The 27,489-nt window shown below is 37.8% G+C and overlaps 1 protein-coding gene across 5 annotated transcripts in view; it reads left to right on the top strand.

Annotated features, from left to right (window-relative positions):
* The window catches only part of PRKCA (protein kinase C alpha), a 305,267-nt gene that overhangs the window by 236,304 nt on the left and 41,474 nt on the right, over positions 1 to 27,489 (top strand). For all 5 annotated transcript variants that reach the window (XM_032776324.2, XM_032776311.2, XM_075071879.1 and 2 more), the window contains 3 exons: positions 4,509 to 4,665; positions 4,788 to 4,922; positions 5,536 to 5,632. In XM_032776324.2, the coding sequence (XP_032632215.1) occupies positions 4,509 to 4,665; positions 4,788 to 4,922; positions 5,536 to 5,632 (389 nt within the window). The remainder of the gene's footprint in view (positions 1 to 4,508; positions 4,666 to 4,787; positions 4,923 to 5,535; positions 5,633 to 27,489) is intronic.

The following is a 27,489-nucleotide window of genomic DNA, read 5'->3' as shown; positions in this document are numbered from 1 at the left end:
ACAATCGATTTCGTGATCCCACTGTGGACGCGCTAAACCGATTTTATTAGATCTGTTTTGTAATATCGGTTTAAGCTAATTCGAAATAATCGTGCAGTGTAGACGTACCCTTAGTGTAGTTTAACTACAGTCACAGTAAAGTATTACCATTTCGTGAAATCAGATGGGAGAGTGTAATATTAATTTTTAAAAATGCAAAGTTAAAGACAGAAACAAATGGATTAAGTTAAGAAAATCCTTGGCTTATTTATTTATTAAAAATGTTTAGGAGATTTTTGCCATCTTGGAATGTGGTGTTTGGAATTAGTGGGAATTCTGTTGATTCAACTAGAGTAATGCAAAAAAAAAAAACCCCAAACAAAAAATCCCACCACATACACCATAAGGCTCTGAGGACAAAGTTTCAAATAAGGGACAATTTTAAAATGTTTGCTGGAAAAGTTCTTGATTTTTTTAATTACATGAAAATTCAGTGTACTTTGAAGAGTGTCATGCCAAATTTTGGAACAAAATTTGAATGTTCAAGTCAAAAACAGATAAAGTTGAGTCCTGCTTTAAATGCAGATCTCAACATCAGCTGTGTAGCAACTATTCACTCCCACATTTTGATCAAGAGGTTGTTACGCAAAACAAAAGAGAGGAGAAAGGGAGCAGTGCAATGCTTAGGTTGTGGTGTAGATTCTGGCTCCATAGAAGGTACTTCTTTTTTTTTTTTTTCACTTTATAGCAAAGAATTGAGAGTCAGGATTCTGGGGTTGTATTCCCAGATTTGCAATTGAATCACTGTGTAACTTTTGCATGTCACTTAGCTTCTCTGAATCATCATTTTTATTTGTTGACTACCTTGGGCCTCCGTGCTTGTCGTAAGTGTTATTTACTTATGAATTTATTTACTATAGCGCCTGCTATGTGCTAGGTGATTTCCAAAGACAAGAGCCAGTCCCTTTTGAGTCTCCATTTTTCTGGATCCATTTACAGTATTGCGGCATTGGGATTCTTGGGGATGCTTTTTCTTATCAGACAATTGTTTCATTATTTCAGTCTTAAACGGAGACTGTCAGCTTAAAATCTAGTCCATTTTTTAAAAGGAAGTCAAAGTAATATTGTATCCGCAACTACGTGTGCTACCTCTGTTGTGCCAATTACTGATAATTGCTATTTTCCAAAATGATTTGTAATTTCAGGTTCCAAACTTGAAATTCAGTAAAAAGGGGTCAGATATCTAGAAAGTGCTCTGAAAATTAGGCTGTTTTAAAATGTCTCAAAATTGGCATCCAAAAATCTGGGATTTTATGGGGGGGTTCCCTGTATAAAAAGGCTCATACAAAGGAAACTGACTAACTGAGGTTGAAATTCATCCCTGAGCAGAGAGAGCCATCACCAGGCATATGAAGTCCCACTTAAACCCTCAAATAGCATCTTGGTGTTGCATAGGTCATGTGCAACCCCTGTACACAGGGGTGAAATTCACTCTTCCTGACTACATTGGGGAAGCAAATAAAAAGAATTGTCAAATATACAGACAAAATGGGGGAGAAAATATCCCGCCCTTTCTTCACTAACTTCTTTCATTTTTAGTATTTTACATTTCAGTTGTAGCAACAAGAAGTTCAAAGTCAGGGATCAGATTTTTAAGTTGACTGTGTCCCTATAATGCTGTTGTAAGAAGTGGTGCATGTTAGGGATGGGTAAGAAACAGCCTCGTATATCCAAAAACTGCATCCCAAAAACTGGGACTTCAGTTAAACTAGGACCAAAACCCAGAACACTCTGGATTTAGTTTTGAAAAACAATAAGTACTCCTGTTTTGCCTTTTTTTGCTCAATGCAGATTCTGAAAAAGGAGGAGGAACCCCATTTCTGTTACAAATATTAGACTTTGTTCCCTTTAATAAATCAGTTGAACATGAGGAAAAACTTGAGCAACTGTCATTTATCAACTTGATGCTTTAGTGATTTTGCAGTTACCAATATTTCCCTGTAGAAGTATTACTATATTTCATCTTAAACATGGGTATCTGCTAAACCCGGTACCTTAGACTCTTTCCGTTGGCATTTCATTTAGCATTAAATGGATGATTTTCCAGGTCAGAAAATTTGTTTTAAACCCAACTGGTATGCTACTCCAGTGACGATGGAGAGTAATAGCTCTTTTTAGTTTCAGTGATCGTCTCTGGTGACAACTGACAATTACCTTTTAAAATTTCACCAAGTTTTCAATTCATCGTAATTCAAAAGAAATCAGATAGGAATCCTGTTGTGCTTATGGCAGAGCTTGGAAATGGAATTTTCTGCTGCACTGAAAGCAGACAGATTGAATTTAGAAATTTAAAACAAGAAATAAGGGTTAATAGTTTTGAGGTAAAAGTCTCCATTACCCTGAGACCTCTTTATGCTGTTCCAGTGCCTTAAAAGCAGTTGCTCTCTTCCTCCCCTCTCGCCCCCCAATGCACTCAGGAGTGCCCTCCACTGGTGTACCCCTGGCAGAAAAGCTCTACGCCAGCATCCCTTGCCGCCCCAAGGGACAGGCTCAGAAGCAGCAGCCAAGGTCAGAACACCGCTGCACTGCAGCTGTTCTTGGCTGCTCATAGCCCTTCAGAGCCCATAGGCAGACTGAGTACAAGTCAGAGCAGTTCGGGGGAATAAGAGCTCTCAGGACAGTGAAATGTGTAGCTCAGAAGGCTACTCCAGTGAGCAAAATTTTATACAAACAAGCCACTGGTTATATTTATGGTTTGGATATGCTTATTCAGCCCACAGTACGCTTTGCAGTTGAATGGCCCAAATTGTCCTCTGTGATATGTCCTGTGGATTTCTGTTGCAAGCCCTGCAATTGTTCCACAAATGGAACATGCATTGATGTTAGAGTTCAGCACAAAGTGGGGGTGGGAACAGTTTCTCAACAGGGTGAAATTCACCCCTGGTCTGAGGGCCAACACAAAGCTGCTGTGCCACTTAAGCCTCCCTTAAACACTCAAAATAGCATGACTTTCATGGCACATTGGACTTACGAAGGTTCTCTGCACAGGGGAGAATTTCAATTAATACATCTGCTTATCAATTTAAAGCACTCCTCCGCTGTGGCTGCTGGACTGTTTAATTAATGCTTGGTGCTGATGCAGTTGCAGGTGGACCAAAATCTGGGTGTGCTGAGCCTCTGATGAATGCATCAGTTCCCACTGATGTCAGCAGTTGCTTGACACCTCTCAGGGTATGGCCTTGTGAGACCCCGACTTGAACATTGACATGTGCAGACTATAGACTGTTCTCATCTGTCTCACACACCTGTTTGGGATCAATACCATATGGGATGTTGATTCAGAATCTAGAAAGTACAAAATGAGCACATTTGTGTTCCCCCCCTCCCCCAATATCATTAAATTGGAAGCCACTACAACTTTCACGTGCAATGTGAGATAATTAAAACAGCATAGTAACCTTGCTTTAAGTTTCTGATGTGTCTGTTCACATTCTTGTTGTGGCTCCATCTCACATTTTCATGAAGATATAGTCTGCAGAGAGTTTAACATTGTATGTTCTCCAATAATAAATTACAAAAAAATGTGTACAGCTTACCCACAATGCAACACATACCTTATGAAATCTGTTTTTTGCAATTCAGGTACCTGTGTGGCCCTGTTAACAGGCTGTATAAGCACCAAAATAAACAGCCCTGTGGGTTATATAATTGAGCACATAGATTACTTTAAAAGTACATTAAGAAAAATGGCTTCGTAGATATTGCAGGCTTACCCAGTTACATTTGTAATGGCTTCTGAACTTAAATCAGTTACAGTATATCCAAGATCTCCTTCTGTTGTATATGAACCAGTTTCAAACTTACAGAATTAAAAAAATCCACTCTTCTCAGTCCTTGTGTTTTGTGACAGCAACTTAAGATCTTTTTGTAGTCAAGGTACCAACATTTGCAAAGCTATCCTACTCTTGTATGCTGCTGAATGCAATAAGATGGGTCTTGTGATTCAGAAATTGAACAAACAATACATCTGTTTGCTGTGTTCCCAGACTTCTTAAATTCTCCTTTTATTCATTTTTGCAAGTGCAGCAAAATGTAATACAGAGCTGCTATTTGTCCAAGTTAATAAAGGCACATAGAATAGTTACCAACTTAATATTGAATTTGGTTGCTGAACAATCATACCATCGGCAGAAAATAACCTTTGTGGTGTGCCAGTATTTTATGTGCATTGTCTAACTAACTGACCATTTCTTCCTGCCAAGCTCAGGGCAGAAGCAAATATCCAGAAATGAACCTCAGCCCACAGCAGTCAAAGTTTTGTCCACTAACCTGATCTCATTAGTGGATCTGCTTGGAGTTTTTTAGTTTTTATTTTCTAATATGCTTAAAATCAGTAATTTATATTTTTCTTTCCTGTGACTTAATATTATTCTTTTGTTGTTAATGTTTTGTAGTCCTATATAAATAGCATTATGCTATTTCTCTACTATGACTAGATTCATAATACATTATACATTTTACATTTGCAGTACGAGAAGCAAAAAACTTAATCCCTATGGATCCAAATGGACTTTCAGATCCATATGTGAAGCTGAAACTTATCCCTGACCCAAAGAATGAAAGTAAACAAAAAACAAAAACCATCCGTTCCACTCTAAACCCACATTGGAATGAGTCATTTACATTGTGAGTTAAATCCTTTTATAATGCTATGTTATCTATGTAGCACCGTGTGGTTTATTGAGTTGTACTTTTGAAAACTTAAAGCATGCCTACTTTTTTCTAATTTTTTCTTCCCCTTTTTGTAGTAAATTGAAACCTACAGACAAAGATCGACGGTTATCTGTAGAAGTTTGGGACTGGGATCGAACGACTAGAAATGATTTCATGGGATCTCTTTCATTTGGGGTGTCAGAGCTTATGAAAGTACCAGCGTGTGGATGGTAAGAGGTGCCCTAGGAAGTTTTAAAAAGTTACATAGCAATATTTTTAACCCCAAGACATTCCTTATGCTTTTTGCATGATTTCCTGTTTTTAGATTCATGGATCATTAAATTAAACATGGAACATTTAAATTATAAATAATCCGCCCAAAATTAAAATACTAAAAGCAAAAACCTGCATTTGAATTTGTGTGTGAAACTCCTCCGGCAACCATCCAGTGCTGCAAACTCAATTCAGAGAGCAGAATTTGGCAGTGTGGGCGTTGTATTGATCTTGAATATGCAAGCCTATAACAGTATATATATCATGATTAATATAACCCTGCTCAGAAACACATAATAACTGATTTTACTGAACAACGTCTTGTCGGGTCCTTGTCTTATTTAATGAATTACATGTCCACTTTAAACCTTATAAAATAGTTTTACTACACTATTGTGACAGTGGTTGAAATTCTGGCCCTATTGACATGACCAGGAATGATGCCATTGACTGCAGTAGGGATGGGATGTCATCCTATATTTTCAGACAGGCCACGTATACAATACTAAATATATTTTAATGAGAAGTAAAATTAATTTGGCCCGTCACCAGCCTCCATGTGTTCCACAGGTACAAGTTGCTTAACCAAGAAGAAGGTGAATACTACAATGTCCCAATTCCAGACGCTGATGATGATGGAAATGTAGAACTCAGACAGAAATTTGAGGTGAGGATTAAATATAAGTGCTGCTAGGTATGTTTTGCATATGTTTCCCCCTTGTTATAGAATTGAACTTAACTCAGAAATGCCTTTTTTTAAAAAAAAAAAGAATAAAGCAGCTCATCATTGAGCTATGTTATAATTTTTGCTTTGCATTCTTGTAGGGTGTATTTAAATATTAGTTTCAGGGGGTGCAGAGTAATTTAATTTTTTAGGAGGAAATTATTTGTCAAGCACTGATTATTTAGAGCTTTAAAAATATGTACAAAGGGCTCTGTCCTGAATCACTGAACTCACTAATGTGGGTGCAGAAGTCTCAGGTAAGTGAGTGACATTTCTGCATATGTACAGGAAAGAGAAACGGCAGAAAAAACATACCTGCAGCAGATATTGCCTGCCTACTGTGATGCAGATTGGAATGGTTGTTCCTGCCTCTTGTTGCAAATACACAGGATGTTCCAACAGAATACTTGCTGTTCATTACACCGAGACAGATCCAGTAGCAATAGGGCCTGGCACAGGTGGGAACAGTTTATATTCGTGGCTCTGCTGGAACCAACTCTTGTGAACTCAGTATTCCTTCTGGCGCATCTACAAATTTTTTGAGACATTCGTAACATGATGCATGTTTCCTATTTCCTAATAAGGCATTTGAGGATTTGACCCAAATTATTTATCTAAGACTTAAATAAAATGCTTGCCGTGCACACACAATACCAAGCCTGCTTCTTTAGCTGTGAAATTATAATCTTTTATGTATACCAACAGACAGAATTTTGCACTGTTATTATAAAACACAGGTTAACCCAAGAAAATACAGCATTCAGCTTTCAAAAAGAATTAGTGCTTCTATTGCTCTTGAGTCTCTGCTGGGATCAGCTACTGTACTTGTGGTCTGCATCATGAAATAGGATTTATTTTATACATTTGAGAACTGTTTAAAACTCCAGTTGATATTTTCATTTTCTTCCATGTACAATTGTACTTTCTCCAGCATAAATTTATTTTGCAGTATTTTGCAGTCTTTCCTATTCAAGATCCCATTTACATTTTATCCTATCTAAATTGGACTTTTTCCCGTTGGACTATAAATACAGGTGTTTCAAATTTAAAATGACATCTAGTGTTGTTTTGAGACTAAGTCTGTAGACAAAGTTGGTGTTGCAGACACAAAAAGATGTGGAGAATGTTTTCGAATTTCTTTTCTTATGCTTTTTTTTTCTTACTGATATGGGGTTATATGTAATGGTAAAATATATCACTTGGGATTTTTTTTTTTTAAATTTTCTTACAAGCTTTTGTAAGAACCATTTTACGAGGGATAAGAAAAGGTGCTAATGTTGTTATAATGCCACATCAGTAAAGTTGTAAATAAGGTAAAAACTTAAAACAACTGCTTCATGGTCTCAGAAGATATTTCAGCGTCCTTCAAAAGTCACTATTTTTCATATGTGCAAAAAAATCTGGGTTGTCTACAAAATGCAAAATGATCATATGTCCTTAATTTGGATAACAAATGCCACCTTTTCAGTAGCTTTAACTCATTTAAAATATACATTTTTTACTCTTAAAATTTCTTCTATATTCTATGTTCATCAGTAATATTTTACTAAAGGGAGACTATTGAAATGAATGATGGCATATGAAAAGCCCTTGACAGATTATATGTGTTATTTCATCCTTTAGGTTTTAATGTGCAGTATACAATTTTTTGAACTGGATTACTGTGTGTGTGTGTTCATTCATGATGGGTGTTGATAATGTAGAAATGAAAATCTAGTTCTGCATTTCTCAAGACAGCTAAGCACAAAGACATGTGCCAATATAAAAAGAAAGAGTAATGAGTTGGGCATCAGCTGCGAGACGTAGATGAAGCTAATGTTCATTTGTTTTGACTATTCATTATGAGAAAAGTGCGGTCTCCTCTTTGGCCTACCGTGGATCAGCAGTCATGGGTCCTATCATAACATCAGTACAGGGTACAAGGTAGGAACTTACGTGAAATGCAGATTTAAGGCATGGCCAGAACTGGGGGGAAAAAATCCAAGCCTAGGTCAATATTATTGCAGAGAACTATGGAGAGACTGCTTTCTTTTAACACATCATTACTTTCCTCAAAAATATATTTATTCTATTTGTCCATATTGGGCGTTTAACCACTAAACATGTGATTTGAAAACAGTTTGTCAGCAGTTAAAGTTTGCTGCAAACTATAAAGTTTGCTACAAGCACAAGGAAGTTGTAATGATATGCTCTTGATCATGAACCTGCCGGAAATACATGAATTACAGATTTAAAATATTTCAAATTTTGAACCCCTCCAAAAAGAGGAGGAAAAATGGTCACACTTTATATTAACAATACATTTATAAATAATAATATATTAACCATTTATAAACTAATAGTATTAATAAATGGTTAATTTAAAAAAAAATCCAACAGGTCAATAGGTGGCTGATAATGATAGTTTATGACCATCTATAACACCTTCTTGGTGACTGGGTAACAAAATGGCAGATGAAATTCAGTGTTGACAAATGCAAAGCAGTGCACATAGGAAAACATACATACTGTATGAAAACAACTGTACATACAAAATGATGGGATCTTAATTAGCTGCAACCACTCAAGAAAGAGATCTGGCAGACACTATGGATATTTCTCTGAAAACATCTGCTCAACTTGCAGTGGCAGTCAAAAAAGCTAACAATGTTAGGAATTATTAGAAAAGGGGTAGATAGTAGGTAGTAAATATAATCATGCCACTATATAATCCATGATATACCCACACACTGAATACTGCATGCAGTTCTGGTCATCCCATCTCAAAAAAGATATATTAGAATTGGAAAAGGTATGGAGAAGGACAATAAAAATGATTACAGGTATGGAACAGCTTCTGTACAAGGAGAAATTAAAAAGATTGGAACTTTTCAGCTTAGAAAAGAGATGACTAAGACGGGATATGATAGAGGTCTATAAATCATGACTGGTGTTGAGAAACTGAATAAGGAAATGTTATTTACTCTTTCACATAATAAGAAAAAGGTGTTACCCAATGAAATTTATGGACTACTGTTCTGAAAATTAACATAAGTATTTCACACAACGCACAGTCAACCTGTGGAGCTCATTGCCAGAGGATGTTTTGAAGGCCAAAACTGTCACGGGATTCAAAAAATATTAGATAAGTACATGGATGGTATGTCCATGAATGGCTCTTAGACAAGATGATCAGGGGTGCAACCCCATGCTCTGGGTGTCCCTAGCCTGTGACTGCCGGAAGCTGGGAGCAGATGATAGGATGGATCACTTGATGATTGCCTCTTCCGCTCGTTCCCTCTGAGGCACCTGGCATTGGCCGCTGTCGGAAGACAGGATACTGGGCTAGATGAACCATTGACCTGACCCACTATGGCCATTCTTATGCGTATTCGTCTGCTAATGTGCTTATGCCCAGCTACTGATAACTTGTTACAGACAACATCTCTTAATCATGTACTAACCTTTCTAAACTATTTATAAATGTATTCTTAATATAAAACATGACCGGCAAAATATGCTTGAGTCTACAAAGCATTAGCACTCTAATGTAAGTTGAGGGCACTAAGCATCTGCGAGACTTGGGCTATTTAGTTAGATGTTTATTAGCTGATTTGCCAGTAATGTTCTTTAGTTAAACTTATTAACTGAAATATTAATTAAATAAACCGGTGTCCAGTTTTTTAAGAGTAATATACTGCAAATAGTAAGTCCTGAACACTTGAAATGACTTCCAATGAATGTTTGATTGTAATAGGCATAGGTTTCATTCTTTTTTGTGAGGTCTTACAATAGATCTATCATGTGAGCCATTTTCCCTCCTTGTGAGAAATTCACATTTGTCACCTATTCAGAGTGTGTGCTTATGTGTTTTTTAAGAGGTGTTACTGTGTTGTGTTTCTAACAAGCAGTGATGTAGGCACCTGAATACTGGAAATCTGACTTTGGTAGCCCAGCACTCTAGAAATCAAAGGAAATCATCTCTCATACAACAAATAGACAAGTGCAACCACTGGGATGTGATCTCTATATGACTCTTGAAATTATTCAGCTCCTGGATGCTTTTGGTAAGCAAGACAGTAAATAAATAAAGCTCTTATTTTACTGGCTATGGCAGAGTTTTTACCCATACATAACATTTATATAAAAAATAGAACAAAGCCTCTTTTTTTTATTGTATCTTCTTTCTCTCCCCTTCCCCTCAATAAAGGTGCATTTTGGGGGCATATTTTGCATAACCAAGTTAAATGTAATTCATTGTAGGGCTATGTGTTTGCTAGCATATCCTAAGCCAAATTAACCCTTATTTTACCAGGGTTGCCCAGAATCCCTAGACAGGGTACACCTGATGCTGACTCTGTGATCATCTCTCATTGTGTCCTTGAGGTGTCTGTCTCCCTCTAATTTTAGGTTTGTTTATTAATTTTTCTTTAGATAAGCTACCTTGAGTGGATAGGGAGATTATGCTGAGAAGTATGCTGCTGTTTATGAGCTAGTGGCACTTTCTAGGTGAACACTGCTGCTGTTCTGCCATCTGCAATCAGTTCCCAGTCAGCTTTGGGAGTCTTTCAAGAAAAAGCTACTGATCCTGAGATCCAGTTTGCCAGAGACATAACTTGGTCAAGAACACAAAGGCCAGGGACAGATAGACCTGAAGAGAGCTCAGAAACCAGATGATAGTCCAGAACAGGTATCATTGACTTACAGTGGATAGAGGTGAAAAAGAATAGAGGACATCAGGCATTGAAGCTGTTAAACAAGTTCTCAGTTTATAGTCCTTGACCCACTTTCCAATCCATGATGCAGTATTCAAGTCCATTTGAATTAATTTTAAGCATAGTAATTTTTTATAGGCCCTATAGTGAAGGACCAATGGCATAGAATCAGTATGACTCAGAGCCTAAATAAATAAAGGTACAAGGACTTCAGAAGGTCATATTTCCAGAATGTACACATGTGGTAGAAGAAATCTGGTGTGGGAGAAAAAGGGAAAATGGGAGCCGTTTAAAGCAAAGCAGGCTAGTATATAGTCTCATGGCCAATATGTAAGATCTAGCAATTAATGCATTATTTTTAAAAAAAGCTATTGTATGTGAATAAAGAAACAAAAATAATAAATATTAGAAAATGGCAGGTGAAATGTACACAAAGCCTCAGCTGCAAAGGGTGGCAGCAAACTTTAGAATTTGAAATTGAATGTACAATATAAAATGGAGCAAAAATAAAGAATAAGAGAAACTTCAAAACTTAGTTACATGGTCAAGAACTGATGAGGTCTATAAGAAATGTTCAGAAATACATAACTGGTTCTGAAGAGCCTGAGACCCTATTTCAAAAGTGACTTAGGCACCTAGGGCCAGATTTTCAAGATTATATAGGCACCTAAAGATGCAGCTAGACAGCTAGTGGAGTTTTCAAAAGCACCTAGGCACTTAACTCCCATTTAAATGAATGTGAGTTAGGTGCCCAAGTACTTCTAAATATCACACTAGGCAAGTATCTAAATCTTTAGACTCCTAAATACCTTTGAAAATCTGGTCCTTAGGAGCATAAGTCTCACTGAAAGTAACTGGGATTTAGGCTCCGAAGTGACTTTTGAAAATAAAAGTTAGATTTCCAAGTTGTTTAGGCACTTCTGACAACCTTACCTAATGTAAGCTTAGTGATGAAGAGGTTACCAATGCAGAGTACTTAATTCTTTGCCTCATTTGCTGACAAAGAAAGAGAGAGGATATCAATGACAGGAATACATTTTCTTCAAGCATCGGAAGGAATAATGAATGGAAGAGAGTCACTCCAGAATAGGTAATAGAAAAATTGGTTACTGAGTGATGGTGAGACACAATGGCCAGATGGGCTCCTTCCCAGACTTATGAAAATGATGACAAAGGAAGTTAGGAGAACTTCTAAAAGAGATGTTCTGAAGATCACTGGGAGGAAAACAGAGTTGGTGAAAGACATGAAATTAGACAATTGCACATCTTTATTTAGGAGCAAGTTTAATCCATTTTGAGAGAAGCAATATGTCCCGGTTAGTGCATGAATAAACATTTCATTGTGTTAGCCCAGTTTTTCTTAAATGCTTATAACATTTTGAGTCATATTCAGTTTAGGGTTCATATGTCTGTTTCCTACTAAATCTGGGAGCAAAAGAGAGATTTGATTGGGAAGGAAGAAACTTCTGTAAATAAACACAGCAAAGTCAAGATTGCCTTGATGAAATTTAGCTTTTTAACAGACATCTTCAGTGTTGATAGTTCATTAGAAAAAAATATTTCTTCTGTATTAAATTTGTTTTCTGTAGCTTTATCTTGTTTTTCTTCTATCAGAAAAAGCAGTATTTGCAGATGGGAACTTCAGAGAATTTATCTGCCAAACTCTAAGAAGCTTCTACTGAGCCATGTGCAAACTGCAATATTTCAAAGACTAATAACTAGGCTTAAATTGAGTGACTTTGCATAGAGACAGCAAAAAGATACATCCCTGACACAAAGGGATGCTAAAATTGAAATCCCTGTTGCAAAGCTTGGAGGCACTAGAACTTCTCAGTGAAACAGCTGTAGGCATTTTTTTAACATGGGCAAAACAAGATATTTTTCCCTAATCTCATTCACAGAAATGTCTGAACTGCTTTAGCAGAAACATAAGAAAACATTTAAAAAAATAGCGTTAGGTAGACCAGTAACATGGAAAATATCAGCTGGAATGGTTGGTTTGGTTAAAAGAAATTGAAAAAAGGCTTGTCTACCTGAAAGTATCAAGTAGTCTTACCCACAGGCATGTTGCATTCTACACCACCTATAAGAATATAGACAGAAATAAAGCAGATTCTTCTGTATAATCTTAGGTTTCAGAGTAGCAGCCATGTCAGTCTGTATCCGCAAAAAGAACAGGACTACTTGTGACACCTTAGAGACTAACACATTTATTTGAGCATAAGCTTTCATGGGCTGCAGCCCACTTCTTCAGATGCATAGAATGGAACATATATTGAGGAGATATATATACACATACAGAGAGCATGAAAAGGTGGGAGTTGTCTTACCAACTCTGAGAGGCCAATTAAGTAAGAGAAAAACTTTTGAAGTGATAATCAAGATAGCCCAGTACAGACAGTTTGATAAGGGGATAAGACTGAGCCATTACAAACACTGAATCTATCTCCCCTTGTGAGTATTCTCACACTTCTTATGAAACTGTCTGTACTGGACTATCTTGATTATCACTTCAAAAGTTTTTTTTCTTACTTAATTGGCCTGTCAGAGTTGGTAAGATAACTCCCACCTTTTCATGCTCTCTGTATGTGTATATATATCTCCTCAATATGTTTCGTTCTATGCATCTGAAGAAGTGGGCTGCAGCCCACGAAAGCTTATGCTCAAATAAATTTGTTAGTCTCTAAGGATCCACAAGTTCTTTTTGTATAATCTTAGGGTGCTGATGGATAGTGATAGACATCATGGGTGCCCAGTTTTCCCTCCAGGTCATCCATTTGCCCTCATACCTTTGCAGCCCATCATTCATTTACAGGACCATATCCAAACAACTGTAAAACGAAGTCAAGAAAATGTCCAAAGAAGCAAGGGCAATAAACGCACTGACTGGGTTACCTTTCCTCCGAGTTTTTAATTCTCAGTGTACCCCTAATTTATAAATCTGCTCTTAACAATCCTCTTTTTTTTATTTCCTTCGACACTATGTCCTGAAAAGCAGAAAACAAAAAAAGAAAAAAAATAATGTTTTTAGCTCTGTTTGCTTAATTATAAAAAAGCAAACAGCAGCGGGGTTGTAATATTAGGAAGGGTAGAGTATTCTCTATTGAGCTGACTGAATGAAATATACCGCAGGCTCTAAGCAACATCTAATGTGGCAAATGACCACATCATGGCAAATCACCTAATAACCACTCAATAATGCTGCCTTTAAAGAATAGGATTCCACCATCCCCCTGTATTCATCACACCATACATTAAGTTGTCTGTATGCCTAGCACAAAAGATAGCTGAACTAGTTCAAATAAAATTAGAATCAACTCAAATCTCTGATTTAACTGACAGAAGTAAAACCTGTTCTTAACTAAGAAAAAGTTTTTCTTCGAGTTCCTGTGCATATGGATCCCACTCATGGTGCTCATTAAATTGTTCTGACTGCCCAAAAGCGATGGTAGGCAGAGTCCTCTGCCCTTTGTTCTCTCTGGAGGGAACATGAGGGCATGAAGCACAACCCCTTGATAAAATATCCGGACTCCGGTGCGGAGAGCAGTCCCCAAATATTCTAATTAAGGGGAAAATCCCAAGGGGATATTTTGTAGCATCACATCTCTCTATTGTAGTTTGGATATTAAGACTCCAATCCTACAACCACTCATACATATGTACAGTACACATTTACAAACACCAGTAATCCCATTGATATGAGCGGTGTTACGTGTATAATCTGAAGTGTGTGTGGTTGCAGGTTTGGGGTCAGCATTAATTTGAAACATTCGTATCAGCTGTTTAGATGTTTTATCCTCTTCACAAAATGAATAACAGATATAGTGAGCGTTACATCACTGTACCCTACTGTACTGTTCCATGATTCTTATTGGTGATGATTTTTCCTCTGACCTGCATAACTAACACATCCATTTTTGTCCTTTCTGCTGTGTATTGGAGTTGCTGCTTTCATCCTTGTGTGCTGCTGCTGCTTTGCTTTGCTAGCCCTTTACTAATGCCGAAGTTTTTCTCCTTCTGTCTTCTTCAGGACTGTCGTATAAATATCCACTTCTTAAAGGTAGTTTTCTCCTCCATGTTCTTTTGTTCATTTCTCTTCGCTAAAACTCTTCTCTGAATGTTTCCAGTTTCTTACATTTGGATTGCTGTCATTCTTGTCACCTTTTAAGGATGCACTTGATTTTTTCCTAGTTTAAGCTCCTTTAGTGTATAAACCAACTTCTTTCGCCCCCACCACCAATTTTTGAAGTATGTATCTTTTGTAATTTGCCATAATGTAAAATTTTATGAACCAAAAGTTTGCCATTAGTACCTGCACAGGTGCAGCATGCCTTTATTTTTAAGAAGTTGTTAAATGAATTAGTTCTTCTCTTGGAAAATAGAAATAGTGCATCTTTAATTAGATAAACAGCACAATTATTTTCTCCTTGTAGAACTGTGAATAAATTCCATATCCATTTTCACAGTATATTTAAATATATATACTGTATAGCATGTCTGTGTTATGGTATAATATACCACAAACATATATTCATATATGTATACTGTAGTGTAGTATACCATAGAATATATACCTATAAATACTGCACAGATGCTTTGGTGCCTGGATTACCAAATCACCTATTTTACGTCCCATTTTAATTTCACTGACACACCACCTCACAGAATTATTTCCATTAAAAATATATCTTAGCCTTGAAAATTATATGTCCAGACTTTATGATTTGCATGTAAGATTTCTTTAAAAAATAGTAATGTGTTGTTTCTAACAGCTTTTCATATTGTGGAAGGGTAAAGACTACTGATATAACTTACACGAGCAGTACAGAGCTAACCTAAGCTTCTTGACAAAGATTATTTTTCAAAAGTATTGTACTGTACACTATTTTAAGAACACTTACAACCATAATGGCATTGGGACCATTTTCATCAGTTTGTGAAAATTATATTTAACATATTATAAGATCCAGAGCAGCTGTAGATAATAAATGGGATGAAACACAGGAAATCAATTTAAAAATCAATTTCTTATCTTTGAGATCACATGTTCATATTATATTGACATAATTTTATCAGATATATTAATATTGGCCTAAAGAATAAAAATTATCATTTTTCATTACCAAATATTTCATAATTTCACGTGGCTTTCTCGTGCAGTAGTTTTATGGTGCCTTTTTTTTTTTTAAACCTTGATCTTTTATTTGGTATCTTTGCCTCAGAAAACACCTTTGGAAGAGAACTGCCCTGTCACGGTAGGGATCATCTCTTGTTTCCTGTTTCAAAGTAAAAGAACAGTCTGGTTTCATCAATGAAACTTGATTCATTCAGGGATGTTGCAAGCTTCTCTGTTTAAATATATCTCCACTGGAGGTGACCATTAACCTGATTTGTGTAGAAGAGTCTGCAGATACTGTTTTAATACATTCTCATCTGCCTTTTAATTCAAGGTTTTCAGGGATATTGGGATACATGACGCTTAGGAATTGCAAGTGCATCCCATCTTACAGTCACCCAAACATGAAACAAAAGCAAATAGTAAAGCAAAAGCTACCCATGCACAAGGCAAAAGCCAACGGTAAATGAACACATCTGGAATAGCATATAGAATTGAAAAGTGAAACTAAATTTTTCCATTACTGTACAAACACAATCAGAACATTGAAATGGACCGATGCAAGTAGAAAACTTCATTTCCAGCTTCCAGTGAAACAAGCTGCTAATTGGGCGACGAGTCTCTGGTCAGTTGCTGCTTGCACCACACAGTTGCAGCTAGAAAGATCCTGTTCCTTGATAAACAGTCCATAACTATTTAGCACTTGTGCAGTGCACCCCTACGCTGTGCATATAGATGCAATACAAGTGCTTTTTTGTGTGTATAATTAACATTTGGCTAATGTGAATTACAGGATTGTTTTTCCATCAAATGAAGGTGAGGACTCGGCACACTTATTTGGTAACATAACTCCCAAGAATTCTAATTCTTTCTCAGCCATAGTTCAGTCAAAGTTCCTTTGATTTCTGTCTTATCTCTGTAAACCATTTGTTATGAATCCCTTCCCTGATTCTTGCCCAGAAACATTTTACTTGCTACTGTCAGTGCTCTAGCATCACTGATGAACCCACTCTCATAAGCATCATTGCATACACCATTCTGCAAATTAATCATCACTGACGTTAGTATCTCTTTGGAAATAATTTTTTAAGTAATCAGTTTACGTGGGACCACTGGAGAGGTTGCATTCCTGAATTTACAAGATTGGAATTGAATAGAAACAGCAGGAGAAGACCACAAGGGAAACTATGTTCCTGACAATGTGTAACGCTTCAAAACTGAAAATAAATTAATAACAAAAACAGTATTTCGGGAACACTGTGAGACTGAGTCTACAGTATTTGCCTTAAACAGCACAAACACTAGCATTTATGAAATTATTAGGGTCTGGTAAGAACAGCTTTATAATAAGAGAGAGATTATTTTTTTCCAGTAGATGAAACTTGCATTTGTATACAGGTTTTTGCTTCTGCGTTTTTGAAACATCATTGGCAAAACACATCTAGACTGTCTTCAGAATAATTACTTGTGTCTTTGGCATGGAAGTTTATCAGTTTAGACCTGGTTATAGAGTACTAATTGTCATACAAACCAGTAACAGAATTTCTGGTGCCCTGTTTGCCCCATGGAAGTTTGGGGCTGGTACTGGAGCAGGAAGCACTGGGTCAAGATCTCCCACCAAATTCCATTAATAAGTCTTGCAACATAATTTTATTGTTTGTCCTTATTAAACAATGTATCATTGATAATCATTTTGATACTTTGATATTTATAATCATTTTTTGCTTAAATCAAACCCTGCTTTCTTTGAATGGTTCAGTATTTTAAATTAGTGGGAATCGGTATCACTTAAAAAAATGGGTGAATTTTATAAAAACTTTATTTTGAGCATTCATCAAGTTGCTGGTCCTACTGAGTTTTGATAGCACACACTGCAGTATAATCACATTTGGGCTGGGTTTTTTAGTACCACTGCATGTTGCCTTACAGGATATTTCTACAATAATTTTGGAATATCTTCCCCAGACAGCATATTTAATTAGCTTTCTGTCTAGTTAGACACTCCTGATTTGTAGAGGACACAGCAGTTAGGCAGTAAAGACTGAAAACAAAGTAGAGTCATCTGGCTGCAACTTTATTAAACATATTAAACAATGTTAACTACATCAAAAGGATATCTGGACACTACCTTGTAAAGATTAAAATCTTGACTTCCCCTGGCACCACTGCATCCAGTGAAATGTCCAGAGGTCCATTGCCCCAGGCTGTGCTCCTCAAATCCTTCCTCTTAGGGTGGCCACTCATGCATGCCCAGAGTACCAGACATTCCGGTACTTTCAGGAACAGTGTGGGCCCACACTTGCCTGTGTGGCTCCACCTCCACTGACATGCACGCAGTGTCACACTGCATGGAGGGCACCATTTTGAAGAGCATGCTCTTCCGCCCCTGCTGGCATGATCTCATATTTGTGGGGTGTGCAAGGTCACACTGATGAGAGGGGAAGCAGTGCATGCTCATCAAAATAGTATCCCCTATCTGTGATACTGGACAAAACAATGTCCAATTTTGTCTCAGTACTGGACAGGGGACAAAACATTTAAAAAAAACAGATGCATGGCATGCCTACTTCCTCTCAAGAGAAATTGGACAAATGCGCACTTACCCAATGGGTCCTTCTTTTGTAGGCATTTGACTCTGAGATCAAATTTGTATTAGGGGATGATGTTACCTGTACCCCATACCCAATCTTTTATTGCTGTTTTTCTAATAATTGATTATTTACCTTTCCTCGTTCTTTATATTACTCTTTCACACAGCAGCAAGAGAGAGAAAAACAATTTTAAAAAGAGAGTAAAGTGATGTAAAACCACAGGAATTGGCACCAGTGCTCAGGGGCAATGTACTACCTGAAACTACGTTTCTTTCTTTTTTTTTTTTTTTTTAAATGAACTATGTTCCGAATGGAAAGTGGCTCTTTAAGTTAAATTTGACCTAAGGAAAATCATTTTTTCACTAAAGTTGCTAGCCATAAGAGGGCAGTAAAGAATAAAAAATATACTAAATTCAGTAAAAAAAAAAAAAAAAAAAAATCTTTTGAGACAGTTCTAAAGGAAATTTAAAAAAATACTTAGAATGTATACACAGAAAATGCAAAGTTACATTACACTGAATTTTTTTTTGTAAAATTCAGCATAGAATTTCTGCCTCCATTTTAATATTTATGGAAGAAAATAATTTGTTCTGTCAACCACTTTGTTTAACTTCCATAAGAATATTTAGTAAATAATAGCTAGATCTTGTACGTGGTTTCTCTTGGCCATGCTTCAGTATTCCCTGGTGGGTACCTGACCGTCTGTTCCATCACAGCTCTTGTAGTAACCATCCTTTCTGCCGGACTCTCTCTGCTGGAAGAGAGAATGTTGAGCTCCTTGAAAAATTCTGGTCACTGAGTAAAACTAGCTCCTGGAAGCTGCTCTGTGCTGGCAGACTCCTGATCTCTCACACAGCAGTTTGCAGGATTGGGGCTATATGAGCAAGATTCATTCAGTCAAGCAGAATTCTTTGTCAAACTGGATGCTTTCTCTTCTAAATGTAATAAGAAATGAGAAAGACAAGAATGTTAATATACAAATTGTGGAGGAATAGAAGGTTTGGTGCAAGCTGAGGAGCACTGACGGCATCATCTCAACAAGAAGAGCAAAGCAGGGTTGTCATGAAACCATGATTTGGGTACTGTTTTAACCACAATTTTCCTAAATTTTAGATGGTATATTGTGTTCAACAAATCACATGCCATTATTTAATCAACTCTTACAGTCATTTACACATTTAAAGCAAAAACAAATATCTTTCTATGGTGCACAGGTATTTGTTATACTTGGATGCAAACCATAACACGATTGTTGATTAGAACACTTCTTTGGAAGGGTAAATATGATATAAATTTAAATAGAGAGGGAAAAGAGTATACATGGAAGAGAGGAAATGAGGAGGACGTAGTACTGAAGGCTTTTACAATGTGTTTTTGAACTGACACACATCTGCAATCCCAGACAATGTTAATAATAAAATATATTATTACATTTTAATACATGTTTTCAGATATTTACATTTAAATTGACTTGAAGGCCATTCTGGTATGGACTGGGATTCTGAGAGTAGAGGTCACCAATGTAAATGCAATATATTTTAATTGATTATTTTTCACACTGCTTTTCTCATGATGTCATATTTTACTAGAATGAAATCACAGCCATAGTAAGGTTGCAGCGTGGTGTGTGGTTTTCATTTCTTTTTGCATGTTTGCTGATAGTTTCTTGCCAGTATTTTTGTTGTTTCTTACCACTATTTTTATTGGTCAGGATGTGTAATTCACTGAAGGATTCATAAATCAACAGATGAGAAAATATCTGTAAAGTCCCAATGGTGATTATTACTAGATATTTTACGTATGTCTTTGCCAATAGGAATTTTAAAAATTCCTGTTGTGTGAATAGGTGCATGTCTCTGGACATAAATGTATGTGTACATATTAGTTAATGTTATCATTATGTCTGTGAAACTCAATTCTTTTTAATATAGTGTTAATATTATTTGTTTATTCCTAATAGAAACCATAGTAAGTAAGACTGAGTGAGAATGAACAGTGAAGAAGGTGGGAGAAATGGTCTACCAAAATAGGCAGCAAAATGAAAAGCTGAAATGAAGGACAGGGGAATGGAAAGAGAAGAAAAGAAATGCAAGAAAGACAGAGAGTATGTTAAAAAATCCTTCTGTATAATAGAAAGCTTAATACAAAAAACCTTTGTCTAATAGCTCAGTACCTGTTTTAAAAGGAAGTGATAGAATGGACAGAGAACTGAGGGTGCTTATATACTGAATTTGGCCTTGGGCAGCACAATGCGTAGGGCTGGACTTTGACATAACATTCTTTTAATTGAATTATTTCATCAGAGTGTTTAGCACTGAAAGTAATCCATAGTTTGGGGTGTATCTCTCTCTATAGGTTGTTTCCATGGTTACCAGGCCCTCTGCTACTAAATTACGAGCTTTCACTATGTTATGATACTAACATAAAACGCGATGTGGTGAAATATTCAGCTCTTGCTGAGTCTGAAAGGTGGGGTCTTCTCATCCAAAATGACCAAGCAACCAGTAATTAAAGCACATTCAAGGGGGAAAATGTAGGTTAATGAAGTCTTCAGAGCAGATATAATTATACTGAATGTAAAGTGTCATGAAATAATAAACAAGATGCCAGACTGATGAAGAATATTTTGTTAAGCAAGATCTTCATTTTAAATTTGCTGGATGTGTTTGCTTATTAAAGGTTTACTGATCATAAAACAAAGACAAATTGATTTGTTCCCCTCTACCTCTCTCCTATGACCAGTACAGTGACCAGAGGGTTAATCTTCCCTTGAGATTTGGAGAATTCAGAATATAGACAGAGTCATTCCTAGGTGTCCTTTGCATGTGTGCTACCACTTGGGTCCAGTGGCTTCTTCTGACGACAGTTTACAGTATTAGGCACCAGGCTGTTCAAAGATTCTTATCTAGACTCAGGCGAGACTCAAACAGCGTTTCAATGGTAACACTCAGCTTTACTCTTGAAGGCAAAGGCTGGGCGTAACAGTGAAACTCTCACTTTTTCGTGCAATCTGCTGAACAGAGAGAACGCAGTCTACAATTGTTTATATTTTAGGGTTTCTGTAAGAATCAACCAACAGAAAATATTGGCAAACGAGGCAGCCAGGTATTCTAGTGTCTAGGCAGGGATGTGAATTGGCTTGTTCGTTGAGCCAGTGGAAACTGGAGTGTCACATAGGTCAGAGGTTTTCAAACTGCGGGTCACAACCCAATACTGGGTCACAGAATGTAAGGCACTGGAGCACCGCCGACTGGGCCAGTAAGAGTCCCATCGGCAGAGCTGCTTGTCTAAGGCAGGCTAGTTTCCACCTGTTCTGACACCACGCTAGCAGCAGGTACGGCTCATAGGCAGAGGCACACAAGCAGCTCCATGCAGCTATCACCCACAGGCACCGCCCCTCGCCCTCCAGCCGGCCAGTGGGAGTGTGGAGCTGGTGCTCGGGGTGGTGGCTGCACACAGAGTCCCATGGCCCCCCCACCTAGAAGCCAGACCTGCTGCTGGCAGCTTCTGGAGCACAGCGTGGTCCACGGCACCAGGATAGGCAGGAAGCCTGCCTTAGCACCCTCAGCTGCGCTGCTAACTGGGAACTGCCCAAGGTAAGCCCACAGCCCAACTTCACCCCCCAACCCTGAGCCCCCCCAAACTCAGAGCCCCTTCCTGTACCCCAAACCCCAAATTGAGGGGTTAACTTTTCAAAAACAGCTTCTAACTCACCTGGCTAAGTCCCATTTTTAAAAGTGCATTAGTTACTTGGGAGCCTAAATCCCATTAACTTTCAGTGAGATTGAGGGTACATTTACACTGCAGAAAAAGACCTACAACAACGAGTCTCTGAACATGGATCAGCTGACTCGGGCTCATGCTACAGGGCTAAAAATAGCAGTATAGATGTTCAGGCTTGGGCTGGAGCCTGAGATCTGAGACTCTTCCCCTGACTGGTTTTCAGAGCCCAGGATCCAGCCTGAGCCTGCGTCTCTACACTGCTTTCTTTAGCCCCCACCGCAAGCCCGTAGCTGTTGGTCTTTTTCGCAATGTAGATGTACCCTTAAGCTCCAAAAATCCCAAGTTGCTTTTGAAAATGGGGCTTAGGCTCAAGTACTAATCATACAAATGAACCAATGAGCTCTCAAAAATGAGATCTAAAAACAGACAGGCATTTCTCAGCAAATAATTATAACCTATATATTTCAACTGCATTTTTATATTAAATACAGATCATTTGGGATTTAGCTACAGAGAACTATAGATGCCCCTTAATTTTGCAAGACCGGAATAACTATGCAAATAGATGCAGAAGCAAACTAATTACTTGGTTACTTATGCCCTTTGTAATATTATCGTGTGATAATGATATTTGGAGCTAATCTCCAAAAATGTGAACATCAACAAATAACGATGATGTGATTATAGAACAATTATGTGGGGTTTTTTGTGCCTGTAATGTAAAATTGTTAGCAATAATATCCTTCTACTCTAAACAGTAATTTAATTAAAACGTTAAATGTTCCTTCAAGACGGCAAAAATATGTAGTACATATTACAATATGTAATTACAGATGTCTGTGTCTTGTAAATGGGCACCTATAATCGTATTTGGGTATGACGTAATATTCAGTAGTACAGCAGTATTTTGGTTCTGTATATTTTTGGCTCCAAAAGTCAGTCATTTAAATGTAATGGATATGATTCTTTTAAATGCATATTATAACTAGTTCATGTTTCATTAAGCTTTAGGCTTTAAAGTTTGCTTATTCTTTCAATACCTACAGCTAATCCACTTGCTTGTGATTTTTCAACACACTATATGTAAAGATAGCAAACAGCTCTCCAGGGCCCATGTTCATCAAAGGATATCAACACATGCTCAAACTCCATTGCCTCCAGTGGGATGTAAGCACATCCTTAAGTGCTCTACTGAATTGGGGCCCAAATGTTGGTATTTACTTATATAGAGGAGAATCAGCAAGCAGATAGTGTCTCTTAAACTGAAGTATTCAGTGACAATCGGGTGTTATCTATGATCGTGATACTGCCATATATTCTGAAGGTTCTAGTGTTTTGAGATTCTTCGAGTTGTTTCTTTATAAATATAGGAACTATATTTTCCAAATATATTAGTGATTTTATGTGCCCCATTTTGGGTGCCTGAGACACTTTTAGGGGGCCTGATTTCTCAGATGGTGGGTGCTCAGCACTTTCTGAGAATCAGACCCCTTTTATGATGTCTCAAATTAGATGGCCATAAATTGAACCACTCGAAATCCCTAGTTGCTTCTGGAAATGGAAGCCTAAGTAAATAAGAGCCCATCTAACTAACTTGCACATCCAGGTGAGCACAGTGACCCTTCCCAGGGTAACCACCTCTGTCATGTTTGTGGCACACATTTCAGTCTCCGGCCTTAGCCAGCAACTTTCTCAGAGTGGAGTCTCGCAACTCTTTCCTTCCAACCTGGGGATTTAGGCTACAATTCCTCTTGCAGTTCTCTGCAGTAATCACCCAGAGGTCTGACTTGAGTTCCATAATTGCAGTCTTGTTCTCTCAGGAGACCAGCCACCCTTCATATGTATTCAGAACAATATAACATAAAATACCTTACAAACAGCAAACTGTTTCTATGCATGTCTGGCTTGCCAGATATGACCTGTCTTCCTCAGTTTCAAGTCAGTTCTTGGATTGAGTGAGAGACTGTGTCAGGCTGATCATTTTATACAGTGTTCAGTTTTGTTTTCCGGGTTTCCCCAGCTAGGTCAAACCAATCTATGCCTGGGGGTAAGGCTTCTCCAGACTTGTCACCAACCTAGGGATTTGCATTAATTATCCTTCCCAGTGTTTTAGTTCCTGCAGGAAGCACTTTAGTTTCCCCGTGGAACTAGAATGCAATTCCTAGCCCTTTAAGGTACATATAACATTTATAATCTTGATATAATAGTCTTTAGCTATCCCAGATGTCCATAATACCTGTCAGATAAAACCATCTCTTTGTAGAAAAACCAAGGTTTAGTAGAAAAGGGATGGTTTTGAAACCCTGGGACATATACACAAGCTACCCCCATGACCAAAGCTGGAACATTTTCCTCCTCCCCAGTGCTACTGAGCACAGGGCCACTGAAATCCTACCCTTTCCCAGCAGGAATCCTAGTGAACGAGACTCACTGGACTGTATGTCTGCTCCCCCTTGCTGTGCAGACAGTTGGGCATGTACCACAGGCGGGATCCAGCTCTTAAACTATTTGTTCATATGTGATCATCTAGAACAGGGGTAGGCAACCTATGGCACACGTGCCGAAGGTGGCATGCGAGCTGATTTTCAGTGGCACTCTCACTGCCCTAGTCCTGGCCACTAGTCTGAGGCCTCTCCATTTTAGTTTAATTTTAAATGAAGCTTCTTAAACATTTTAAAAAACCTTATTTACTTTACATACAAGAATAGTTTTTAGTTATATATTATAGACTTATAGAAAGAGACCTTCTAAAAATGTTAAAATGTATTACTGGCACGCGAAACCTTAAATTAGAATGAATAAATGAAGACTCAGCACACCACTTCTGAAAGGTTGCCGACCCCTGATATAGAAGATTGTGTGCTCAGGTATCTAGACTAAAGCTGGAGTGCCATGAGTCCTGTCAAAAGCATTTCCAAATAGGATTGCCAGCAGGAAGCTACTTAAGAGTCCTTTCATTGAAACCTTTGAATGTGTGCTCTTGTTACGTAGAAAATTGCATGACTGATACAGATTTGCCACTTTGGACATCTTGGACACTTCGAATTGTATATTCTTCTTTGTTGCATTATCTAGTGACATTTTCCCTTCTTCTGTAGTCACATGAATAAAAATAAATTTCAGAGCAACTCATTTGGGGTAAAGAAATCAAAGCCTCTCCATTTGTATTTCTAGAAATGCGTTGTTTGCATTACTTCCTGCAGGGTGTATTGAAAAATAAAATTGTGACCAGTTGCCCGGGTGCGGAGGCTTTTAAAAATGGCCTTTATCCCTTCTCTGTCTCCACCAAACACACAATCGTCTCTTGGAGTAACAAAGTTTAGTATGGTGCAGTAGTAAATGTGAAGCAAGAAAAACTAATACATTATTGGAAGTCCCAATAGTTAGACTTGTTCTGGGTATAGGAGAATGTTCAGAGGCCACTCTGACCAGGTTTTGTTCAACAAAACAGAAGATTGGAAAATATTTTACAGGCAGTGTGTATCCACCTTCAGAGCCTCTAGCCTGTGTCAGAGAAAACACTTGGGAATTGGTGGGAGATGTGTATAAAGTGTCCCAAGATAGCTTTCCATTGAAGGTGTGCACTCTCACCTGGACAGCTGATTAGTTGTCAAGGTGTCATGGCTATACAGAGTGGTGACACATCCAAACTTTGATAAAGCTACCTAAAGAATAAGCAGAGTGATGATTTAAAAGTCATCTTCCATTTATTCATTCAGTTCATCTTAGATGAAACTTCTGAAAAGTATACATCCTACGAATTTTAAAAAATACGGGGGTGACGTGAACAATTAATCATGTTCTCTTGAAATAACAGAAAATAGCTCCTGGGAGTCACTGTGTAGTTCAACATGTGTCTACCTCATTCTGAATCAAATTCTGCACATCTGTCTCAAGCAAAGCTTTCCTGTTTGGGCTGTTCAAGGCGCTCTGCTGTAAAACTAGAAAGCTATGGCATCCCTATGTGTTGTATTGTATCCTGTTGTACAGTGCTTGCATTGAATCCCTTTTATACAAAAATCTCTACATATAGAATCTTATTAGAAGGGTGGTTTTTTGTGGAACGTACAATATTGTGGATGAAAGTATTGTATCTGGAGTATTTCTGATGGAAAATGCCTTTAACTTTTTTATTTGTCTTTTGCCTTGAGAGCCTTTTATCCTTTTTAGTGGGAGTGAAAGTTCCATACTAACTAAAATCTGCAGAGCTGGTATGAGGAAGGCTTTCTCATACATTCAGAAATGGCTGTGTCGTGTGTCACCTGGGATAAAAGCTAAATTCTATTGAAATTGTTGCTTATTGACCACTAGTGGGTCCTGCTCCCACCCCTGTTTGCATCACATGTAGTATTGAAGTGATAAGGAAGTGACAATAAGAAATAACTCTGATTACTATATAATTAATAGCTCAGTAATACCTAACAAAGCTGTATTAATTGCTGTTCATCCCAACGAAAAAGCAGCTAAATTGTCTGTAGTAGCCACTGAAAAGTGAACTGCCGTCCTGCGGATCCATTTCAGCTTTTTTAAGAGACTGTTGAAATTGTTAACTACAAAGTTAAAATACTCTTCTTTACCGTTTTAAAGGCAGGATGTAAGGCTTTCGGTGTGGTTTTTAAATCTGTTGCCTAAGATGCATATAAACAAAACAAGAATACTTTAGTGATGGGGCTGAGTTGGCACCAAGTTCCGATACTAATTCTGTGAAATGTAAAACTTTTGGTTTGGGCCCATCTCCAGGATAAATTTAACCGCATGCAACATTATAGAAGCTGACTCTGAAGAGCTGTTGAGGTGTTAGTTCTTTCACTTATACTGGCGGTGCAGTTTCCCATCAAAAATTCGTTTTTACTGTTTTAGACTGGAGGTTCTTCACAGAGCTTTTATGATTTTGTTCCCATGGAAACAACCCTATTTTGTTCTGGTATAACTGGCAGTTCCTGTGAATAGAGCCAAGAAAGAAGACTGTTTTCTATGTGCATATAAGTGATTGGATTAGACTGCAACAGAACCTTGACATTTCACATTGGGCTGCACCACAAATAGGTCATCCTTGAAATGCTTGGTTTAAGTCAGTGACTGCATCATTTCTTCAAAAAGTGGTTTACCGGCCGTGAAGTTTGCATTCTAACCTGGTGATACACTTAACCAAAAGGCAACAAAAAAGATTCAAATGCACCAATTTTCCTCTGTGCTGCACATGGAAGGCTTTTTTTAAATTGGCCCGTATGCACAGTCTGTTGTAATGTTGGCCCAGGTGGAAGGGCACTGCAGATCTTTTAATGGGTACTTGTCATTAGGTTATTTAGGCTGTTCTGCTTTCTACCCCTTCATTGAATGATGCAGGCCTGGGAACAATCCAGTCTGCTTTTGTTCAGGAGTCCTTTACCTTGTGCTTACTCCTTTTGCCCCATGCATGTGCTGTAGCATGGCGTGGATAATACATCTAAGAACAGGGCTCTCTCATAGCAAGTCACTGTGTGGTAAGCGTCTGTCCCAAATCTGGACTTTAGCGTCCAAAATCTGGGTGCTTACTATGATTCCCCCCAAGCTTGTACCAGCTTGGATCTTATCTCGCTGCCACCAGATAGGATTCTGGCTCCTATCAGCCCTCCAGTCGCCCCAACTTATCCCTGGGGGACCCCACAAGACCCAGAGCCCCCTGGGTCTCCCTAT

Source organism: Chelonoidis abingdonii, chromosome 13 (assembly GCF_003597395.2).
Source record: "Chelonoidis abingdonii isolate Lonesome George chromosome 13, CheloAbing_2.0, whole genome shotgun sequence".
Taxonomy (NCBI): domain Eukaryota; kingdom Metazoa; phylum Chordata; order Testudines; family Testudinidae; genus Chelonoidis; species Chelonoidis abingdonii.
This window is presented reverse-complemented; position numbering and strand designations above follow the sequence as displayed.